We start from the raw sequence: 21,009 nt of genomic DNA, 5'->3' as shown, positions 1-21,009 counted from the left end.
GTAGCCATGTATAGGATTTCTAAAGACAGCCATAAATAAATCTTTTTACTAATGATTACTTATTGTTCACATTTGATGTAACATTGCAGTACACCTCACTAAAATATTCAGTCATTCAAGGATGAAAGATCTATGAGAGTAAAAATAAAAATTTCAGCAGTTGACTGGAACACCTGAGGCCATCAGAGTTTAATTCCCTTATGATCAGGTGGGTATTTATTTTATATTCATGTTTAAATAACATCAAAATAGCTAATTTTTTTTTAAATTGCAATCACATTTTTAAAAAATTTCCATTTTTAAAATTCTATACTCGACTGCTATTTTTTCCTTAGAATCCATAGACTCCCTGCCGTGCAGAAGGAGACCCTTTGGCCCATCGAGTCCGTGCCAACCCTCCGAAAGAGCATCCTAACTTGGGCCAAACTGGGCCCACTCCCCTGCCCTAACCCTGTAACGTATTGACCATGGCCAATCCACCTAACCTGTACATTCTTTGACTCTAAGGGGCAATTCAACATGGCCAACCCACCTAATTTTTTTTTTGTTTATTCACTCGAGGGGCATGGGTGTCGCTGACTGGCCAGCACTTATTGCCCATCCCTAGTTACCAAGGCCAGTTGAGAGTCAATCATATTGCTATGGCTCTGGAGTCACACGCAGGGCAGACCAGGTAAGGACAGCAGATTTCCTTCCCGAAAGGATATTACAATTGACAATGTTTTCACAACCATTCCAGGTATTTTTTACTGAATTCAAATTCCATCATCTGTCGTGGTGGGATTTGAACCCGGGTCCCCAGAACATTAGCTGAGTTTCTGGATTAATAGCCTAGCGATGATACCATTAGGCCAGGGCCTCCCTAACCTAACCTGTGCCTCTTTGGACTGTGGGAGGAAACCGGAGCAACTGGAATAAACCCACGCAAACACAGTGAGAATGTGCAAATTCCCCACAGACAGTGACCTAAGGCCAGAATTGAACCTGGATCCCTGGCGCTATGAGGTAGCAGTGCTAACCACTGTGCCTCCCAAAACTCAATAAGAGAAAAAGGTTTAACAATAATATCTTATTTTATTTAGGCCTTGTAGTACCTGATGAGGATGATGATGGGGACCATAAAGTCATCAGAATTAGGACCAAGTTAGTAGTCAGGTGAAGTGAGGTTAGAAGGTGCTATTGTACCATGTTGTATTGGTGTAATACAGTTCCTATTTAAAGTCACACGTTGTCTCCACAAATTTGCATATACCTTCAATTTGATACCTTTGACTGAGTGGCAGAACTCTTATCTCTGGATCAGAAGTTGTGGTTTGAATCCCCAGACCAGACATTTAAGCAAATGACCAAAGCAGTGCTACATTGGGATATGGCATTTAACTGAGGCCCCACCTCTGCCTCAGCAGGACATAAAAGATCCCAGTGACAGTCTTCGAGGAAGAGCAAGGAGGGTTCTCTTGGTGGCTTAGCTGGCATTTATCTCTTAGTCAACATCATTTAAATATATTTGGGGTTATTTACCTCCTTGCTTGGATGTGCAGCCTCATTTTTTTATTCATTCATTCATGAGATACAGGTGTCGCTGGCTTGTCAACATTTATTGTCCATCCCTAGACACTCTTGGAGGGCATTTGACAGCCAACCACATTGCTGTGGTTCTGGAATCACATGTAGGCCAGACCAGGTAAGGAAGGCTGATTTCCTTCCCTAGAGGACATCAGTGAACCAGATGCGTTCTTCTGACAATCAATAATAGTTTCATGGTCATCAACAGATTGTTAATTCCAGATTTTTTATTGAATTCAAATTCCACCATCTGCTGTGGTGGGATTCAAATCAAAATCCCCCAAAAATTAACTGAGTTTCTTCATTAATATCTACCAATAATGCCACTAAACCATCGCCTCCATGTCCCCAGAACATTAGTTCAGTTTCTAGACTAATCATCTACTGATAATATGAAATGAGCTGCCATATTTCCATGTATCAGTAACTGCACTTCAGAAATACTTGGCTGTGCTTAATGAGATTAATGCAAATGAAAATTGAGTGGTTTCCATAATGACTGGTCAATCCTCAATCCCAACTGTATGCTTGGAAGGCAGGATGAATATCTACCCCTCGGGTTTTCTCTGCAGCAAAGGTGGAGGTGGTTGATTGAGGTTCCACAGTGCCACCACCGTTAGGAGGGTGTAATTACAGTATAACAAGTTACTACTCTGAAGGGAATTTATAACAGCCTGTGTATTGATCTCAGGTTTTGCATTATACATTATGCATAATGTCCCAGTTTGTGTGAAAAGCAAAATAATATTAGTTGTTAGCATTCAAGGCGCAAATTCTGACACAGAAAGCAATTATACGCACAATCATTGACCAAATAATTTCCTTCACTTCCTTTAATCCACACTGGCACCCTTTTTGAAGATAGTTAAATCATTGAGAGGGAAAAAGCAATTAGATAAGAAAATATGGGATGGCTGCAAGTTTGTGCTTATATAGACTTTTGGCTGCTATCATATGCTGTAAGAATGGAGCTTAAGAGCTGAATACTAACATTAAATTATTAACTGCATTCCTCTAGCTGCCAGTATATGTTGGCTATATTTGGAGATTTGTGAATTTTTAATGAAGAGTACAATTCTATCAGCATTTTCTTTGCTGCTGCACTGTCTGCGGCATTCGAAACTGTGACCCTGCTACGCAGCAGGTTTATAATATGCAAATATGATATTGGATAACCTTGTTCGTAGATTTTGCAATAAAATATCATTATACCCAACGTTATGTATTCCTTTCTATGACCTTCGAGCATAAAGATTATCTTCTGTGCTTTTTGCAGCTATGGAGGAACTCGATGGAGATGAGGTTCGGATTTCCTCTCGGGGCCGTATTGCAGAACGTGACATCGTCCAGGTCAGTGATGAGGAAAGTTTTAGAGGGAGTAATCCGGGTCACAATGAATTGGTGTTGGGAAATGACCAGACATATCAATTAAAGTCAGCACCATCTATTAAAGGCAAATCATCTTTGACTGACTTAATTGAATTCTTTGATGAAGTAACAAAGAGGGTTGGTTAAGGTAATGCAGTTGATTTTGTGTATACGGACGTTCGAAAGATTTTTGATTTGTTAGAAAAGTTAAAGCTTGTCAGTAGCTATGCGCATACAACATTGGCTAGGAGGCAGAAGGCCGAAACTATGGTGGAAACTTGTTTTTTAGACCTAGAGGGAAGTATACAGTGATGTTCTCCAGGCATTAGTATCCCTTTTCTTTTTGTCTTAAATTAATGATATGGACTTGGCTACACAGACATTATTTCAAAAGTTGCAGATGACACAACGCTCAGAAAAATATTATACCGTAAGGAAGATAAAAAATAGACTACAATACAAGCAAAATATGCCGAATGCAGGATGCTTGAGGTGTCTGACCCTTTAAGGAAACCTAGTTGGGGCTTCACTCCAACTTGTCTGGGCTTGTCCCAGCAATTAGATGCTAGAGAATGCAATGGAGTCTTTACGGAAAGCAGGGTGTGAGGTTCTGTAGTCAAGGTAGATTGGTGTGTGATGAATATTGATGGACCAGAAGTAGAGACAGCGAAGTCAATGAAGAGAAGGTCAATGTCAAAGATGGATCATGTGAGGATGGGAGTGGTTTGAAAATTGGAAGCAAAATTGATGTATTTTTCAATTTCTGGCTGAGAAGAGGAAGAAACACCAACACAATATTTATTGTACTGGTTGAAGATAATAATAGATTTCTGGAGGACATGGAGAGACTGGTGAAATGGGCAGACAAAAGCCAAATAAAATCTGACAGAGAGAAGTGTGAAGTGATGTACTTTAGTCAGAAGATTGAAGTGAAGCAAAATGTACTGAATGGTGCAATTTTAAAGGGTGCGATCAGGGAGATCAGATTGTACGCATACAAATCTTTGAAGGTTTCAAGATTTGTTCAGAAGGCTATTCAAAAAAGCATATGGAATAGTTGGTTTTATTAATAAAGACACAAAGTACAAAAGCTAGGAAACCAAACCTTGATACAAATCGAGCTAGGCTTCTGCTGTGGCATGATAAAAACATAAGAACAAAAGAACTAGGCGCAGGAGTAGGCCATCTGGCCCCTTGAGCCTGCTCCGCCATTCAGTAAGATCATGGCTGACATTTTCATGGACTCAGCTCCACTTACCCACCTGCTCACCATAAGCTTTAATTCCTTTACTGTTCAAAAATTTATCCTTACCTTAAAAACATTCAATGAGGTAGCCTCAACTGCTTCACTGGGCAGGGAATTCCATAGATTCACAACCCTTTGTGTGAAGAAGTTCCTCTTCAACTCAGTCTTAATTCTGCTTCCACTTATTTTGAGGCCATGCCCCCTAGTTCTTGTTTCACCTGCCAGCGGAAACAACTTCCCTGCTTCTATCTTATCTATTCCCTTCATAATCTCATATGTTTCTATAAGATCTCCCCTCATTCTTCTGAAATCCAATGATGTTGAGTTCTGGGTGACATATTTCAGGAAGGATGCCAAAGCCTTAGAGAGATGTACTAGACAAGTACCAAGGATGATGGTCTTCAGTTATGCGGAGGGACTGGAGAAGCTGGGGCTGTTCTTAGAGAAGTTGAAGATGATATTCGAAAGAAGCATTCAAAATCATGACAAAGTGTTTTAAAAGGCTGTTTCCTAAGGTAAAAAGACCAGCAAGCAGAGAACACTAATGTAAGATGATTTGCTGAAGAACCAGAGAACAACATGAGGAAGCGTCTTTTTACACAATGAGATTGTGATTTGATTAAAAAGATGGTGGAACCAAATGTAACAGTAACTTTCCAAAAAGAATTAAATAAATAGCTGAAGGGAAAAGAATTACATAGCTGTATGGAAAGATCAAGCAGGTGGAATTAATTGGATAGTACTAGCAAAGGGACAGCATGGGCTGAATGGAAAAGAGAAAACACTGGAAAATCTCAGCAGGTCTGGCAACATCCATAAGAAGAGAAAAGGGCTGACATTTTGAGTCCAGATGACCCTTTGTCAAAGCATCCTCAGTATTTTGCTTTTATATGGACTGAATGGTCTTACCCATCCTGTATCATTCTGTAATTCATTGATAATAGGCCTGATTATCATCTATTACTTCCAGTTGAGTCACTTGCATTACTGGCCGCTGAGGCTGAGATCTTCCAGCTTCTACTCAGCAGAAGACATGTTGAAAATTGCTAATTTTGTCTTCAACATGCACTGGAATACTAGAATTTCCAACACTCCAGAATTGTCCTGGCTGCTCAACCAACTGAAGAATAATATCCAGGACAGTGCCAGGAGACAAAAGTGTAGGGGTATTGAATTTTTTTTAAAAATGGGTGTAAAAGTACTAAAGGAGGGGGAAAAAGATTGTTTTGATTGGATAAGTTATAGCTGTCGATCAGGCTTTCCAATTGGCCTGGGAAAGCAATGATCTGAGCCGGTAGAAAATAAAAGCAGGGGAGGCCATTCGGCCTTTAAGCCTGCTCCACCATTCATTATGATCGCGGCTGATCATCAAAATCAATATCCTGATCGCCCCCTTCCTCCCATATTCCTTGATACCTTTAGTCCCAAGAGCGATATCTAATTTCTTCTTGAAATCACACAATGTTTTGGCCTCAACTACTTTTTGTGATAGTGAATTCTACACATTCACCACCCTTTGGGTGAAGAAATTTCTCCTCACCTAAAAAGTTTACCCCCTTAGAGATAATGTTGAGTGCCCAATGCTGGGAGTGTGGGGGAGGAACAGTTGAAGGCAGGAAGTCGCATGATGAAACCTGCAAGAAGGTGGTCAACTGAAGTTGGTAACCCTAACCAGCAATCACCCTAACCCCGCCTGTAGGGGTAAGTCACTGCACTAGGATTCGCCATTGTGGCAACCTGAGCAAACCTAGGGAAGTGTGGGAAAGGAGACTGAGGCCACCCCAGTGTGATAACAACACCTAGGGTGGAATTTTACAGCTCCACTCGAGCGACACTGGAAACTCCTGCTGAGATCAACAGACATTTTCACTGTCCGCCCCTCACTCACTCCAATTCTGTGGCAGGCGGGCCGGTAGAATTCCAGCACAAGTCTGCACTTAGCACAAGGCAAAGGGAATCAGAAAGGGAGCAAAGTAAAGCAATGGTGGCCTCAATATTCAAATAACCTTTAGGGATGTTCTTATTATGTTGTATGATAACATTAATGGCGCCATTTTTACCTCTCTTGCCGTGATCTCTCTTTCAGTTTGTCCCATTCCGCGACTACGTCGATCGATCTGGAAATCAGGTTCTGAGCATGGCTAGGCTTGCCAAGGATGTTTTAGCAGAAATCCCAGACCAGCTGCTGTCCTACATGAAGACCAGAGACATAAAGCCACGGCCAGCACCTCCCTCTTACACGTCTGCCTCACAACAGTCATTTCACACGAGGATCTGAGGAAATACATTCTCTCTCCCCGATCAGTGTATTTATAAACTGCTTTTAATATAATTCCTATCAGAACTTCTGTACGTGTGCGCGCGTGTGTATGAGCAAGAGGAACGGACAGGCATTGAATGCGCTCTTGTTCCATTGTTGAGACATTGGCCGTATTTATTCAAGCTGCTAATGTCATCATCGTGTTCACGGTTGACTGGATGGAAATGATGGAAATTTGCTGGATGAGATCCATCTACCATTCTGAGTTTGTGGTTTCGTAACAGCTGCAACCTCTCCTGTCCCCAAGTCAGACAAAATACCATAATATGCTTTACTCTATCCTGCTCTGAGCAGCCTGAAATGATCATGCTGCCATTCCCTACCAGCCTGTAAATGAGCTTTCAACATTTACCCAATGGTGTCTTTATATTTGGTTCAATGCTCATGGTAACAGTGATCATCATTGCAGAAACACCGCAAAGCTGGGTACGACCACCAGTGTTTGAACAGAAGGAATATTCATACTCTTTGTTTACTGTTTTGATAAGTCAGCTGTGATTTTGGACTTCATTGAGGTCAATGTGGTATAGAGAGCAGGGGAGCCCTACTGAGTGACAATACATAATTCAGATTTCCAATCGGGTTAGTACTTTTGCCTTCAAACCTTGTGGACCAAATACTTCCTTATCTTCTTGATGGTAAACTTTGAAAGCACTAGCCGAGTGTTCAAACTCCCGAAGATTGGCATTGCCTCTCTGTATAATAATTCAACCTGAATGCACACTCAAGTTGATCCAAATATCTTATCCTGAACACATCCGAGGAAGGTATTCAGTAGATGGCACCTCCGTCTTCTTTCTTTCAGTCCACTTCCAATAGGGCTTCATCTATTTTAGCTCGCCTTAGTCAACTTCCACTGACATTGTTGAAGATTCTGATATTGTCACTGAATTTCCACCATCACATTACTAAACCCTATCCCAGCCACCCTCTGCTTTCTACCCTCCCACCCCCATCCCATCCCCACATGCAGTATTGCCATCTCCAACACGTTATATGTACTCATTGCTTTCACCTGCAATAGTCAACCACTGGGTGATATATAAGAATGACATTGAATTGACTTATCCCCTAGTTTACACCTCCTGTAGATTGTCAGGAAGAATCTCTCTCCCTAGTTGGAAGACTCAGTGACCCTTCTCTTTGTTCCAAAGTAAAAATTAGTCATGTGGACATTCATGAGTACAGGCCAGTGCCAAACCATTCAGCTTTGAACCTTGTTGCTATGCCAGTATGTCAGTACACCACTTTGTGGTGGTGGTACCTTCATTATCTTAAATTTCCTCCTTTCCCAATGAGCTGTACTACATCCGAGCCACAAGGGCAGAGAGCTGCTGCCCTTCCCTCTTTATGAAGAAACCCCTGGTTAACCTCTCTCACTCTCATGGCTTCGAGATGTTAGGATCTCATGAAATGCAAAGTCACAGCTTCACACGTGTAAACTTACTATAACATATATGTTGGAATTCCACTGTGCTATTGACCAAGGTTGTCTAATACCACCGTTTGCTTTCAAAGTTTTCTATGATATGTTCTTTGAATTGTGGCTTTTTTGACATCCATGGTGGACAGATGCTTTCTACTTTAGGACTATGATTCTGGGAGCATGCTTTTTTTTGTGAATGGTCGCATGTTCCCATATGTGCAGATTGCATCATACTGCTACAGAGCATTGTGGGATGTACAATTTAAACCTTCAGTATTGTCTTGCTAATAAGACTGATGTAAATCAGATCACAAGGTGAAATGAAGGAAAGGGAGATCTTTAATTGACCTGGTAAAAATAGAGCATAAGCTCCAAAGATAGCTCCCTATCATTCCGTGATGTAGAGCATCAATACAATGCCAACTCAAAGGCCATGCCAAATAATACTTGTGTTTTTCATTAAGAATGTATTAAAATATGTAAAGGAAAATGCAACTTATTACAGTTAAATGTTTTTCGTCCTCTCCTGCCTTGAAGGGTTACAAATCGACATAAGTCCATTCTTCCCCTATAGACAGTGTAAGCAGATTATTCCAGCAAAGGGAACACAACATGCACACTCATTATTCTCCTCACCTACCTTCTCCAGACACATGCAAACTTTGGAATGGCTGTCAGCTATATAAATACACTACCCTGAGGCATTTTAAAGGCCAGAAGATTACCCTCCCTCATTGACCATCCTGACCCACGGTCCAATCACACCAAATGAGCTTTAAAAATGTTGGTCCAATTCCAGAGTTCCCTGTGCCAATGGTTTTTATCGGTGCAGGAAATGTGGGGAGTGTTTCATGTGCCTGCACCCAGTTGTCCCGATGTTGCCAACACCATGGCAGAAGTGGGCATTTCAGATCTGCTGTGAGTTTCAAGGAATTGGGGCAATTTTGGAAGGCGACATGCATCACACCAGCTCAAAGGTGTCATGAACGATAGCTGGGAATCGGGAACCATTGGGCAGGTAAGTTCAAAGGTGCTTCGAACTTTACATGTCATAATGAAATGTTGCGTCGTGTTATATATATTTTTTAATACAATGAGCGATGATGGGACTTTGTTTTGAGAAGGCAAGTGACCATTAACTAATATGTTTGACAGGTTCACACTTCTGACACCTGACAAGCTGTCATAGCAATGCATAGAATTGTGAAAATGGAAATAGAAACTAGAAGCAGCAGTAGACCATTTGGCCCTTTGAAAATGATCCACCATTCATTTTGATCATGGCTGATCATTGAATTCAATATCCTGATCTCTCCTTTTTCATCCATATCCCTTGATCCCTTTAGCCCCTGGAGCTATTTCTAATTTCTTCTTGAAATCCAACAATGTTTTGGCCTCAAACACATTCTGTGGTTGTGAATTTCACACATTCACCACCTTCTAGGTGAAGAAATTTCTTCTCATCTCAGTTATAAAAGGTTTACCCCCTTATCCTCAAACTATGACTCCTAGTTCTGGATTCCCCACCATTGGGAACATTCTTTCTGAATCTACCCTGTCTAACTATGTTAGAATTTTATAAGTTTCTAAGAGATCCCCCTCACTCTTCTAAACTCCAGTAAATATAATCCTAACCGACTTAGTCTCTCCTCATATGACAGGATCTGCCATCCCAGGGATCAGTCTGGTAAACCTTTGCTGTATGCCCTTTATAGTAAGGACATCCTTCCTCAGATAAGGACACCAAAACCACACACAACACTCCAGGTTTGGCCTCACCAATGCCCTATACAATTGCAGCAGAACATCGCTATCCATTTATTCAAATCCTCTTGCTGTGAAGGTTATGTGGTTATATGTATCAAAGTCACAGTAGGTACCACTCACTCAATGTACATTTGGTATGTGACCACATCCAGCACACCATTGGGTGATTGCCTGCTGTTCTGGCAGAAGTCATGTCCAATCTGCTGCTCCAGCATTATTTCAATCACCACATCAAATCAAAGAATGGCAGCTCAGTGATAAGGGGTACAATTGGTTGGTGACTCCCTGCGGAAACCCCACCACATCTGTGGCCATCACTTATATAATAGGGCCATGCTGCCACGGGCAATGTCATTGGGCAGGCTGTTGGGTTCCTGAAGCAACCGTTCTACTGCCTGGACTGGCCGCTCTGAAGGAATCCTCCAGTGCTTGCTGGAGTGAGTGACCCAAGTCATGGTGGTCTGTAACATTCCTCACAACCTGGGCGGCACAGTAGCACAGTGGTTAGCACTGCTGCTTCATAGCTCCAGGGACCTGGGTTTGATTCCCGGCTCAGGTCACTGTCTGTGTGGACTTTGCATGTTCTCCTCGTGTCTGCGTAGGTTTCCTCCGGGTGCTCCGGTTTCCTCCCACAGTCCAAAGATGTGCGGGTTAGGTTAATTGGCCATGATAAAATTGCCCCTTAGTGTCCTAAGATGCTTAGGTTAGAGGGATTAGCGGTTAATAATGTGTAGGGATATGGAGGTAGGGCCTGGATGGGATTGTGGTTGGTGCAGACTCGATGGGCTGAAGGGCCTCTTTCTGCACAGTAGGGTTCTATGATTCTGACCGTTGTTAACACACAGGTCGTCCCACCAAGAAACCATCTTGTGAGGAAGAGAAAGAGAAGAAAATGTGCAGCACACCTCATTCCAGATGAGCTATCTGTGAGAACATCATAAACAACAAGATTGGGTGTCCTCCTGATCAACTTTTTTATTGACCATATGGAAAGATTGATGATGTATAATAGTGTCTCGAGTATTATTGATCCGATGTATAACATTGTAGTAATTTGTTGTCATGACCACAGAGATAAAGGGGGAAGGATGTTATGTGTTTAAAAGGATTGCATGGTTGCTTTAAGAGCTGATCACATGATTTGATGGTGATGTCATTAGGGTGTGTAAGCGGCTCCTGGTTTTAGTTCCAGTTTGTCCTCTGTCTCAAATTGCTAGATGAAAAGTGAGGGGAAAACAATGCTCATTGCAACAAGAAGATTGAGTGTTAGCGCATAATTATGTCATGAGTGAAAAGTAGGTACCAGCCATAGTTTTAGCAAAAACAGGTCCAACTTCTTACAGGGTTCAAACCAGGTCTCTCCACACCAACACTATAGTTAAGAAAGCCCACCAACATGTCTCAGGAGGCTAAGGAAATTTGGCATGTCCACTAAAACCCTCACTAACTTTTACAGATGCACCATAGAAAGCATCCTTTCCAGATGTATTACAGCTTGCTATGGCTCCTGCTCTGCCCAAGACCGCAAGAAATTACAAAAGATTGTGAATGAAGCCCAGTCCATCATGCAAACCAACCTCCCATCCATTGACTCTGTCTATACTTCCTGCTGCTTCAGAAATGCAGCCAGCATAATCAAGGACCCCAAGTACCCTGGACATTCTCTCTTCCACCTTCTTCTGTTGGGCAAAAGATACAGAAGTCTGAGATCACGTACCAACCAACTCAAGAACAGCTTTTCGCTGCTGCCGTCAGACTTTTGAATGAACCTTATATTACGCTGATCTTTCTCTGCATCCTGGCTATGACTGTAACACTATATTCTGCACAATCGCTCCTTTCCTTCTCTATAAATGGTATGCTTTCTCTGTATAGTGTGCAAGAAAAAATACTTTCCACCGTATACTAATGCATGTGACAATAATAAGTCAAATCAAAACCGAAGATGAACTAGTTTGACGACGTCACGCTCACCAATTGTCATCTCAAAACAATTTCTCAGAATCATCTCCAGAAGTTCCATCTTTTGTCCCGAGTGTTGGAATAGGACTATGGAAGACTTAGTAGAATCTGAGTTTATGGTACTATATTATGTGAGAACATTACAGAATTAGTTCCAAGAGAAGAAGTGTCTACTGAAGTTCCAAATCGTACTTCTAGGATCAAGCACAGCTAAATTCCAGAACATCGGCCAGAATTTTACCAGCATGCCCACCCAAGGCTCGTAAGATCATGCCCAAGGCTGACGGAGAACGCCATTCTGTGAGCCTCGCCCACCCCGGAATTGGATGGGCATGCCAGTAAAATCAGGGCCGTCGTATGCAACCAAAGAAGATTGGGTGTCCTCCTGACTGACTCTTATTGATTGTGATTAATGATTGATGATATTTGATACAATGTCTAGAGTACTATTGATCCTATGTATCATTTTGTTGTCATGACAGCAGAGGTGAAGGGGGGAAGAATGTTATATATTTAGAAAGGTTGCATGATTGCTTTAAGAACTGATCACATGATTTGATGGTGATGTCATTAGGGTGTTTCAGAAGCTCCTCCTGTTAGTTTCAATTTACTCTGTACAGACAAGACCTCCTGGAATAAATCTGTTGTTATTAGTTTGAATGTACCTGTCCAAACTACATTTGCTTTGGTAAAACCCATGACCTCTAACCCAGTTAGAACATTACAAGCACATTATTAAACCCTTGTTCCCCTGAATGGAACCCCAGGTCCCTATTGTACAAAAGCCCCACCCCTTTCCATTCCTCTGTTGTGGACCATCACATGTCCTCCTAGCCATAATCCAGTTCAGATGAATGAATGAGGGAGGATCTCATAGACACTTATAAAATTCTAGCAGGAATAGACAGGATAAATGCAGGGAGGATTTCCCAGTGGTGGGGGAGTCCAGAACAGTCTGAGGATACAGGGTAGACCAATTAGGACAGAGCTAAGGAGTTACTTCTTAACCAAAGGGTGGTAGTTTGCACAGTAGCTTCATTGCGGTGTTAATGTAAACCTACTTGTGACTAATAATTAATAAAACAAAATAGGAGAGTGTGGAATTCATTATAACAGGAAGTAGTTGATGCCAAAACATTGACTGTATTCAAGAGGCAGCTGGATATAGCACTTAGGGTGAGTGGGATCAAAGGTTATGGGGAGAAAGCAAGATTAGGCTACTGAGTTGGATGATCAGCCATGATCATAATGAATGACAGAGCAGGTTCAAAGGGCCAAATGGCCTCCTCCTGCTCCTATCGTCTATGTTTCAATGTCTCTAGACTTTCAGTCTCAGAACTCACTGATGGCCAATTGACAGTTTTGGGGGTATCAGAAAGCATCAATGCAGGGTTGGGATGAGGGAAGTTGTAGAAGCAGGAGTTGCATGGTTACAGCATTCATAGTTTATGCATCGGATCAGATTTCAAGATGAGGATGAAGTAGAATTTGAGAAGATGCGTTAGGCAGGAAAAGGCCACCATTGTCGATGGTTTCAGTGCGACTGCTGGCTATGGCTTCAGCAACATTCACTCAGTTTACCCCCAGCACCATCTCCTCTGTGGGGGTGAGCACATGCAGCAGTACCTGCTTCCACCATTTATTATGGGCCATCTTGTCTGCAAAGAAAGAGAGGGCTGAATGTAATGCAGTGTGTTGGGGTGATGTACCTTCCACAGATGAACGCCTACAAATTACGAGATGTGAATGATCAGTTTCCAGAAGTGTTAAGTGTGTGAGGATGAGGTGAGATTTTTATTGTTCAGTATGAGTCGTGATTGACATAGATTTCTGTAGATGTATGAAGGGGATATGGTGATTGGAACAGTTGGTAGGGTATGGCATGTGAAGAATACTAATCGTGGTAGGTGGGTAAACTTATTCTGGTTCTGCGTTCAACTCTCACTATGATGGAAGACAACTTCTTTCCTCCTGTCCATCTCAGACACAAGGAATGGCATCAGATAGCAGCAGAGAAACATGTCCTCCAACCTGACATGGCATTTATATTGCATTCTCTATTTACTCCATAAAAGCAAATTACTGCAGATGCTGGAATCTGAAACCAAAAGAGAAAATGCTGGAAAGTTGCAGCAGGTCTGGCAGCCATCTGTAAGGAGAGGAAAAAGCTGATGTTTCGAGTCCAGATGACACGTTGTCAAAGCTAAGAGACATAGAAAGTGAAAGATATTTGTATTGCAGGGTGAGGGAATGAAAGATGAGTCATAGCCACAAAAGCAAGGGGAAAGGCTGCTAATGGCAGCCCATAGAGAGAAAGAAAGGTGTGAATGGCCAAATGGCAGAGAAGCTGAAATTGGAGGGTAAGCTGTGACAGATCAGGATATGGGGGGAGGGGGGAGATGGGTGGGAGAGAAAATTGAAAAAAAACTTACTTCACTCATGGTCAAGTAATGTCTGCCCCTGCTGCAGTCACCTCCACTTTAACAGTTACATCCCTACAGTACAAAAGGAGTCCATCTGGCCCATCAAGTCCATATCAACTACAATCACACCCAGGCTCTATTCCCACACATTTACTCTGCTAATCCCCCTGACACAAAGGTCAATTTAGCATGGCCAATCAACCTAATCCACCCATCTTTGGACTGTGGGAGGAAACCGGAGCACCCAAAGGAAACCCATGCAGACATCAGGAGAATGTGCAAACTCGACTCAGACAGTGACCCAAGGCCGGAATTGAAACTGGGTCCCTGGCACTGTGAGGCAGCAGTGCTAACTGTTGTGTCACCGTGCCACCCAACTTCTGGTGTGAAGTGGTGCAGCTAGCGTGCAGGGGTTCCCTTTCTCCCTGATAAACCTACTAGTTGTGGGCATCTTTATTCTCAATTTTGCAGAAGGTATCCAAGAGTGCCTCCGTTTTGGAGTGTCCTCACGATCACCTTTCTGCCACAGCAGTGTCCACCTCTTCCAGTAAAGTTGTTGGCCGGCCAGGTGTGCCGGCCCTCGGATTGGGCCTTTTGCTTCATAAACATGATTAGAAGGCCATTCCTCCTAAGGTGGCACTAGCAGAAGTCTTAATAACATGCACAGACTTGGGACCTCCTTATGCCCCTTTCACCAAGTCCCAATGCCCACTGGAAAATTCAGCTCAAACACCAGGTCCCGACCCTCATTAAAAAATTCAGACAACAAAATGCATGTTTTCAATGAAAGAATTCACCTGATTTGTGTGTAAAAGTTAACGTTTATTTGTTAGTCACAAGTAGGCTTACATTAACACTGCAATGAAGTTACTGTGAAAATCCCGTAGTCACCACATTCCTGCACCTGTTTGGGTACACTGAGGGAGAATTCATCATGGCCAATGCACCTAACCAGCACATCTTTCGGATTGTGGGAGGAAACCCACACAGACACAGGATGAACGTGCAGACTCTGCACAGACACTGACCCAAGCCAGGAATTGAACCCGGGTTGCTGGTGCTGTGAGACAGCAGTGCTAACCACTGTGCTGCCGTCGATGTGAGTCTATTCAGGGTTTGTGCTCAACTGTGACATCAGTCTTAGTCAAATCACTCTTGGGTGATATTTATCTTACCATAAGTGATGGGATGAATGATTAAGTGTGGTTCTAGAGGACAGCCAGTGCTCATGGAACTGAACCCTAGCACCTTCAGGAGACCAGGGCTGGGATTCCCTGACTGTTCATGCCAGCAGGATTCTCACACTGGCGACATATTCAGGTCCCGCTGCAGTGAACAGAGATTTCGCTGAATGCCAAATTCCCCATCCCCTCTGGCAGAAGTGGCGGGGCGTGAGCAGCTGGAGAATTCTGGTCCTGGAAAGGAAATTGGAAAGGAAATTAAAAAAATAAATACTGCAACCAGAGTTTTCTTTACTGTATAGCTATCGGCATAACCACTAGATGGCAAGTGATCATTTTACACTGTCATTTCAAAGCACTGGACGTACAGAAGGAATAGAACAACAGCACCATCTTTAGGAATGATGAGTTCTAATGAACACTTCTTCTTGAATAAAGAAACCACCACAATCGCCATAATTTTTACAAACCTTCAAGAAGTACTGTTTGTTCATATCCTTCTCTCAGAGTGGCACAATGAAAAGAATTTACCACATATATTCAAATCATTAAAATTCTGGTGTCTGGCATGTTGCTCCGTAGGGCAACAGACATAAAGTGATATAAGGTACATTGGGATTCAAAAATCATAATTGATCCACATAATCTGAGTAAATTAGGGGGATTGTCGGGGTAAATACGTGAAGTTACATGAGTAGAGCCTGGGCGGAGCGCTCTGTCAGACAGTCAGTGCAGACTCGATGGGCTGAATAGCCTCCTTATGCATTGCAGGGATTCTCTGATGTGTTACGGTGATCATGCTGACCTATAGATAAACAACAACGCCGAACAGGTAGAAAAAGGTCTAAACCCATTCAGGAACCAGCAACCCATCAAAACAGGTCAAATGGCTCATTGTATCTCAAAAAAGTCACCAGGAACCAGCAATCTCATTCATCTGGATTATAATAAAATTGCTGAATTATTTTCCATGCTACAGATCATGAAGCAGCAGAAACCCAAATAATCAGGTAGCTCAACGTTTTTGGACTTTCTTGCATGGTTGGGGATCTAATAGAGGTATATAAGATTATGAAGGGTATAGATAGAGTAAACAGAGGTAAGCTATTTCCTATGATAGAGACACGTAGGACAAGGGGCCATGGACTTAAGGTGAGGGGGGAGAGGTACAACACAGATATGAGAGGGAGGTTTTTCACACAGAGGGTAGTGGGGGTATGGAATGCTCTGCCAAGTAAGGTGGTGGAGGCAAACACGCTAGAGTCATTTAAGAGTAACTTAGACAGGCACATGACTGGGTTGGAGATGGGTGGATATAGGAGATTGTTTTAAATAAGGTTCATTAGCATTGAGGCGTCCCTGGTAATGTAAATGGATCTGGTATGATAATGTTTTTACTCTTTTCATTCACAGGTTTTAAGTCGGTCCGCCTCGTGTCCAATGAGGGGCATACACGCGATGAGTCGTACTGGGGCTGCTCTTGGTTGTTCGAGATTGGCCTAGTGCTTCATGTCGTTAGTGTGTGCCTAAACTGGACAAGATACTGGGCAAGACGACAGCTCAGTGATTATCGCTGATTGCTGTGCAGACACATGGATTTGGGCCAGTGTCTGTGAGAGTTTGCGCATTCTCCCCGTGCTTGCGTGGGTTTTCTCCGGGTGCTCCGGTTTCCTCCCACACCCCAAAGATGTGCTGTTAGGCTGATTGGCAGGAATAAATTGTCCCTAAATCATATTCCCTCAATCTGGATGGCCATAAAACATTAGACAGGGGTCGTGGGTGGAGAGAGGGACTGGTGGTGTTGAGATGGTGGCGCGGGCTCGTTGAGCCGAAGGGCCTGTTTCCCAGGCTGGTTTTGTTCTTTGTTCTTTGCTCTTTGCATATTATAGAACATATAACATAGAAAAACTACAGCACAAACAGGACCCTTCAGCCCACCAGTTGCGCAGAACATGTCCCTACTGACTAGACTTACCTATAACCGTCTACCTTACTAAGTCCCATGTACTTATCTCTTCAAAGACCGTATCGAATCCACCTCCACTATCACTGCCGGCAGCCGTTTCCACCCACCCACCGCCCTCTGAGTGAAAAACTTACCCCTGACATCTCCTCTGTACCTACTCCCCAGCACCCTAAACCTGTGTCCTCTTGTGGCAGCCATTTCAACCCTGGGAAAAAGCCTCTGAGAATCCACTCGATCAATACCTCTCAACATCTTATACACCTTTATCAGGTCGCCTCTCATCCTTCGTCTCTCTAAGGAGAAAAGACCGAGCGCCCTCAACCTATCGTCATAAGGCATGCCACCCAACCCAGGCAACATCCTTGTAAATCTCCTCTGCACCCTTTCTATGGCTTCCACATCCTTCCTGTAATGAGGCGACCAGAACTGAGCACAGTACTCCAAGTGGGGTCTGACCAGGGTTTTATGTTTTAGCCAGCTGACCATATACATCTCAAATAATATCTACAGCACAATAACACATGTCTTAAATAACTCACAAGAAAAATTGCGCTCCCTTCTGTCCTGTTGGAAATCCTGTCTAATAAAACTTTGCCCTTGAAGTGCTAACCTCTCTCACGGCCACAAGACTTGAATTTTAATCATTCCCTGGAATTTTCTATCATTCTTCTGATACCTTATCCCTGATGTTTCTCAAGCTTTAGTGCAAAGTGATTTTTCAGGGGGGTCTTCACATTATTACATAGAATGTGCAGCACAGACAGAGGCCATTCAGCCCACTGGCCCAGGCCAGTGTGTATTCTCCACATGAGCCCCTTCCCATCTTCCTTTCAGCAAAACCCTTTATTTATTTCTCCTTCATGTGTTAATCTAGCTGCCCGTTAAAATGGGTCAACTACTTGCGGTACCAAGTTCCACAGCCTAACCACTCACTGAGCAAAGAAGTTTCTCTTGAATTCTGTTAACTGGTTTGTTTCATTAGTGGCTACATGCATGGACTGCCTAGTTGCTCAATGACATTATTGTAAAAGCACTGGATGATATCGAACATCATAGTGTATGCAAACATTTTTTTAACTTTCATCCATGGGATATGGGCATTGCTGGCTGGGCCAGCATTTATTGTCCACCTAATTGCCCTTTCCTTTCAAAAAAGCACTGCTGCCTGACAGCACCGAGGGCCCGGGTTCAATTCCAGCCACGGGTCACTGTCTGTGTGGAGTTTGCACATTCTCCCCATGTCTGCATGGGTTTTCTCCAGGTACACCAGTTTCCTCCCACGGTCCAAAGATGAGCAGGTTAAATTGATTGGCCTTGGTAAATTGCCCCATAGTGTCAGGGGGGTTAGCAGAGTAAATACATGGGGTTGCAGGGAAAGGGCCTGAATGGGATTGTTGTCGATGAAGGCTCAGCTGAGCCAAATGGCCTCTTTCTGCACTGTAGGGATTCAGTGATTCCAGCTGTGTTGCTTGTAAGGCCATTTAAAGAGTCATCCATGTTGCATCACGTGTAGACCCAAACAATTTCCTCCTCTTAAGGATGTTAATGAGTTTGATGACAATCAGCAATGGTTTCATGGTCACCATTAGATTTGTAATTCTGGATTTTTATTGAATTCAAATTTCACCATCTGCTGTGGTGGGATTTGAACCTGATCCCCAGAACATTACCTTCTAGGCCAGTGACAATACCGCTGTGCCACTACCTTCCACTTGAAAGCCTATTGTGAAAATAGTCAACATTTTGTACAGCCCCGAACCGTTCATTTCATGTTCTTCTTAGTGAATTCAGAATCAAGCTATTCCTGTAGCTGTTACAATGCTGTACTGTTCTGCATTTGAAAATAATTATGAAGATTAAACCATAATACATGGACAATTTGTTAGTGGAAACCTCAGTCAAATATTTTTCTTTAGTTGTGTCAAGACAATTATTGCAATCATTCAATATTCTGGACTATTTCTGTAATTCAGTCCCAGATATCTATTGTTCTGCACACATATTATCGATTTGAGCTCCATATTTACATTACATCTTGTCACCCAATATAAAGCCCTTATTTCTCATTTTATAACTTGTTTGAAATCAATTGGATTGGTATCTGTAATTCAATCCACTATTGTATTCCTAATCATCCCGATCTCCTTAATTAGATCAAGAAATCACTCAGATGTCCCCGTTACCATCGATGAAATCTGGAGTTTCAAGATAACATCTTGTATTTTTATCAGTGCCTTTAATGTTGTGAAACATTCTGCGGCCCTCCACACACTTAATCATCAAATGAAATTTGACACCAAGCCACTTCATTTGTATTGCCATCACTTTGGATCCTGTCGCCATGATTATTTTTCAATAAACCGACTATCTGAGCATGAGGAGGTATTCAGAGCAGACAATCACAAAGCCATGTAGTAGGCAGTGGCGTCTGCTGGCAATGCACTCACCCAAAGCCCAAGATTGCTGAGGGACCCAGGGTTCAGGTGACTGACAGCGGGATGGAGATAACAGGGACAGGCTTGTTGGTGGGGTGGGGTACCTGGGGTTGGGGGGGGTGGTGGTGTGTAAGGGTTGGCAACAAGGGCATATGGTTTTCAGCAGGCTACCTGAATGCCTTTGAAGGATGGACTATCCCACTGGAAACGTGCAGCCACTCCAATGGCATTTGCCCTTTTGGGCTTACTGTATGGCAAGGCCTCTGCTTGCTGCTTCGTGAATAGCAGCCAGTGGCAGATGAGATCCTTAAGCAGGCGTTAACTGCCATCCATGTGCCTTCCCGTCCTGGACTTAATGGGGATTGATTTGATTTACTCTTGTCACATATATTGGGATACAGTGAAAAGTATTGTTTCTTGCGCACTATACAGTCAAAACATATCTTTAAGGCATTGAGTACCCAAGCTACCATCCTGCTGCCCACCCCTCCCTGCCAGCTACACTGGTGAGCTTCTGCTCCCCGGACCTAAAATACCTGACGCTAAAATGTTGCCCCTACTACCTTCTGTGACCTAACCTCCGTTATCCTGACAGCAGTTCTCATCCCACCCCATGTAGAAGTGAAGACTGAACTGGACAAAACGTACACCACCACAAATAGCCTTGAAGCGAAACATCCTAAAGCCTTGTTCATCATGGCCAGGGACTTCAATCAGGCCAAGCTCAAGAGCATTCTACCCGGATACTACCAACACATCCTCTGTTCCTCCAGAGGCCCAAACATCCTGGACCACTGCTACACAAATGTCAAACATGCCTACTAATCTATCACCCATCCATACTTTGGGAGATCAGACCACAAGGCTGCGTTCCTGATCCCGACTTACAAACAAAAATTGAAGCAAGCGAATCCGTCAAAGAAAGTCATGCAATGTTGATCTGAGGAATCGGATGATCTCCTAAGGGACTGCTTAGTAGATGGGTCAGTATTTAAAATTCTGCAACCAACATGAATGAATACGCCGCTAAGTAATTGACTCCATTAGTAAATGTGTAGAACATTGTGTGCCAAAGAAGCAAATCCGCATATTTCCCAACCAGTAACCACAGATGAAAAAGGATATCCGCTGCTTGCTGAAATCCACGTCTGAGTGTTCAAGTCAGGTGACCGTGATTTATACAAGAAAACCAGATATGGTGTATAGAGATCCATCAAAGATGCCGAAAGACAGTACTGGACCAAGCTAGAATCCCAGGCTAGCCACATGGACTCCCAGCCACTATGGCAATGACTGCAAGACATAACAAGCTACAAGATGAAGGCAGGTGAAATCGCTGGCTCCAACGC

At 43.0% G+C, this 21,009-nt stretch overlaps 1 protein-coding gene across 1 annotated transcript in view; it reads left to right on the top strand.

Annotated features, from left to right (window-relative positions):
* Positions 1 to 8,407, top strand: part of LOC145335908 (copine-9-like) — a 374,645-nt gene extending 366,238 nt beyond the window's left edge. Inside the window, exons 19-20 of the mRNA XM_080181645.1 lie at positions 2,843 to 2,916; positions 6,267 to 8,407. Of these exons, the coding sequence (XP_080037771.1) occupies positions 2,843 to 2,916; positions 6,267 to 6,458 (266 nt within the window). The 3' untranslated portion in view covers positions 6,459 to 8,407. The remainder of the gene's footprint in view (positions 1 to 2,842; positions 2,917 to 6,266) is intronic.
* Positions 8,408 to 21,009: the final 12,602 nt, after the last annotated feature.

The sequence above is a fragment of the Carcharhinus amblyrhynchos genome, chromosome 3 (assembly GCF_965287045.1).
Source record: "Carcharhinus amblyrhynchos chromosome 3, sCarAmb.v2.hapA, whole genome shotgun sequence".
Taxonomy (NCBI): Eukaryota; Metazoa; Chordata; class Chondrichthyes; order Carcharhiniformes; family Carcharhinidae; genus Carcharhinus; species Carcharhinus amblyrhynchos.
The sequence above is the reverse complement of the archived record's forward strand: the minus strand, read 5'-3'. Positions and strand labels throughout refer to the sequence as shown.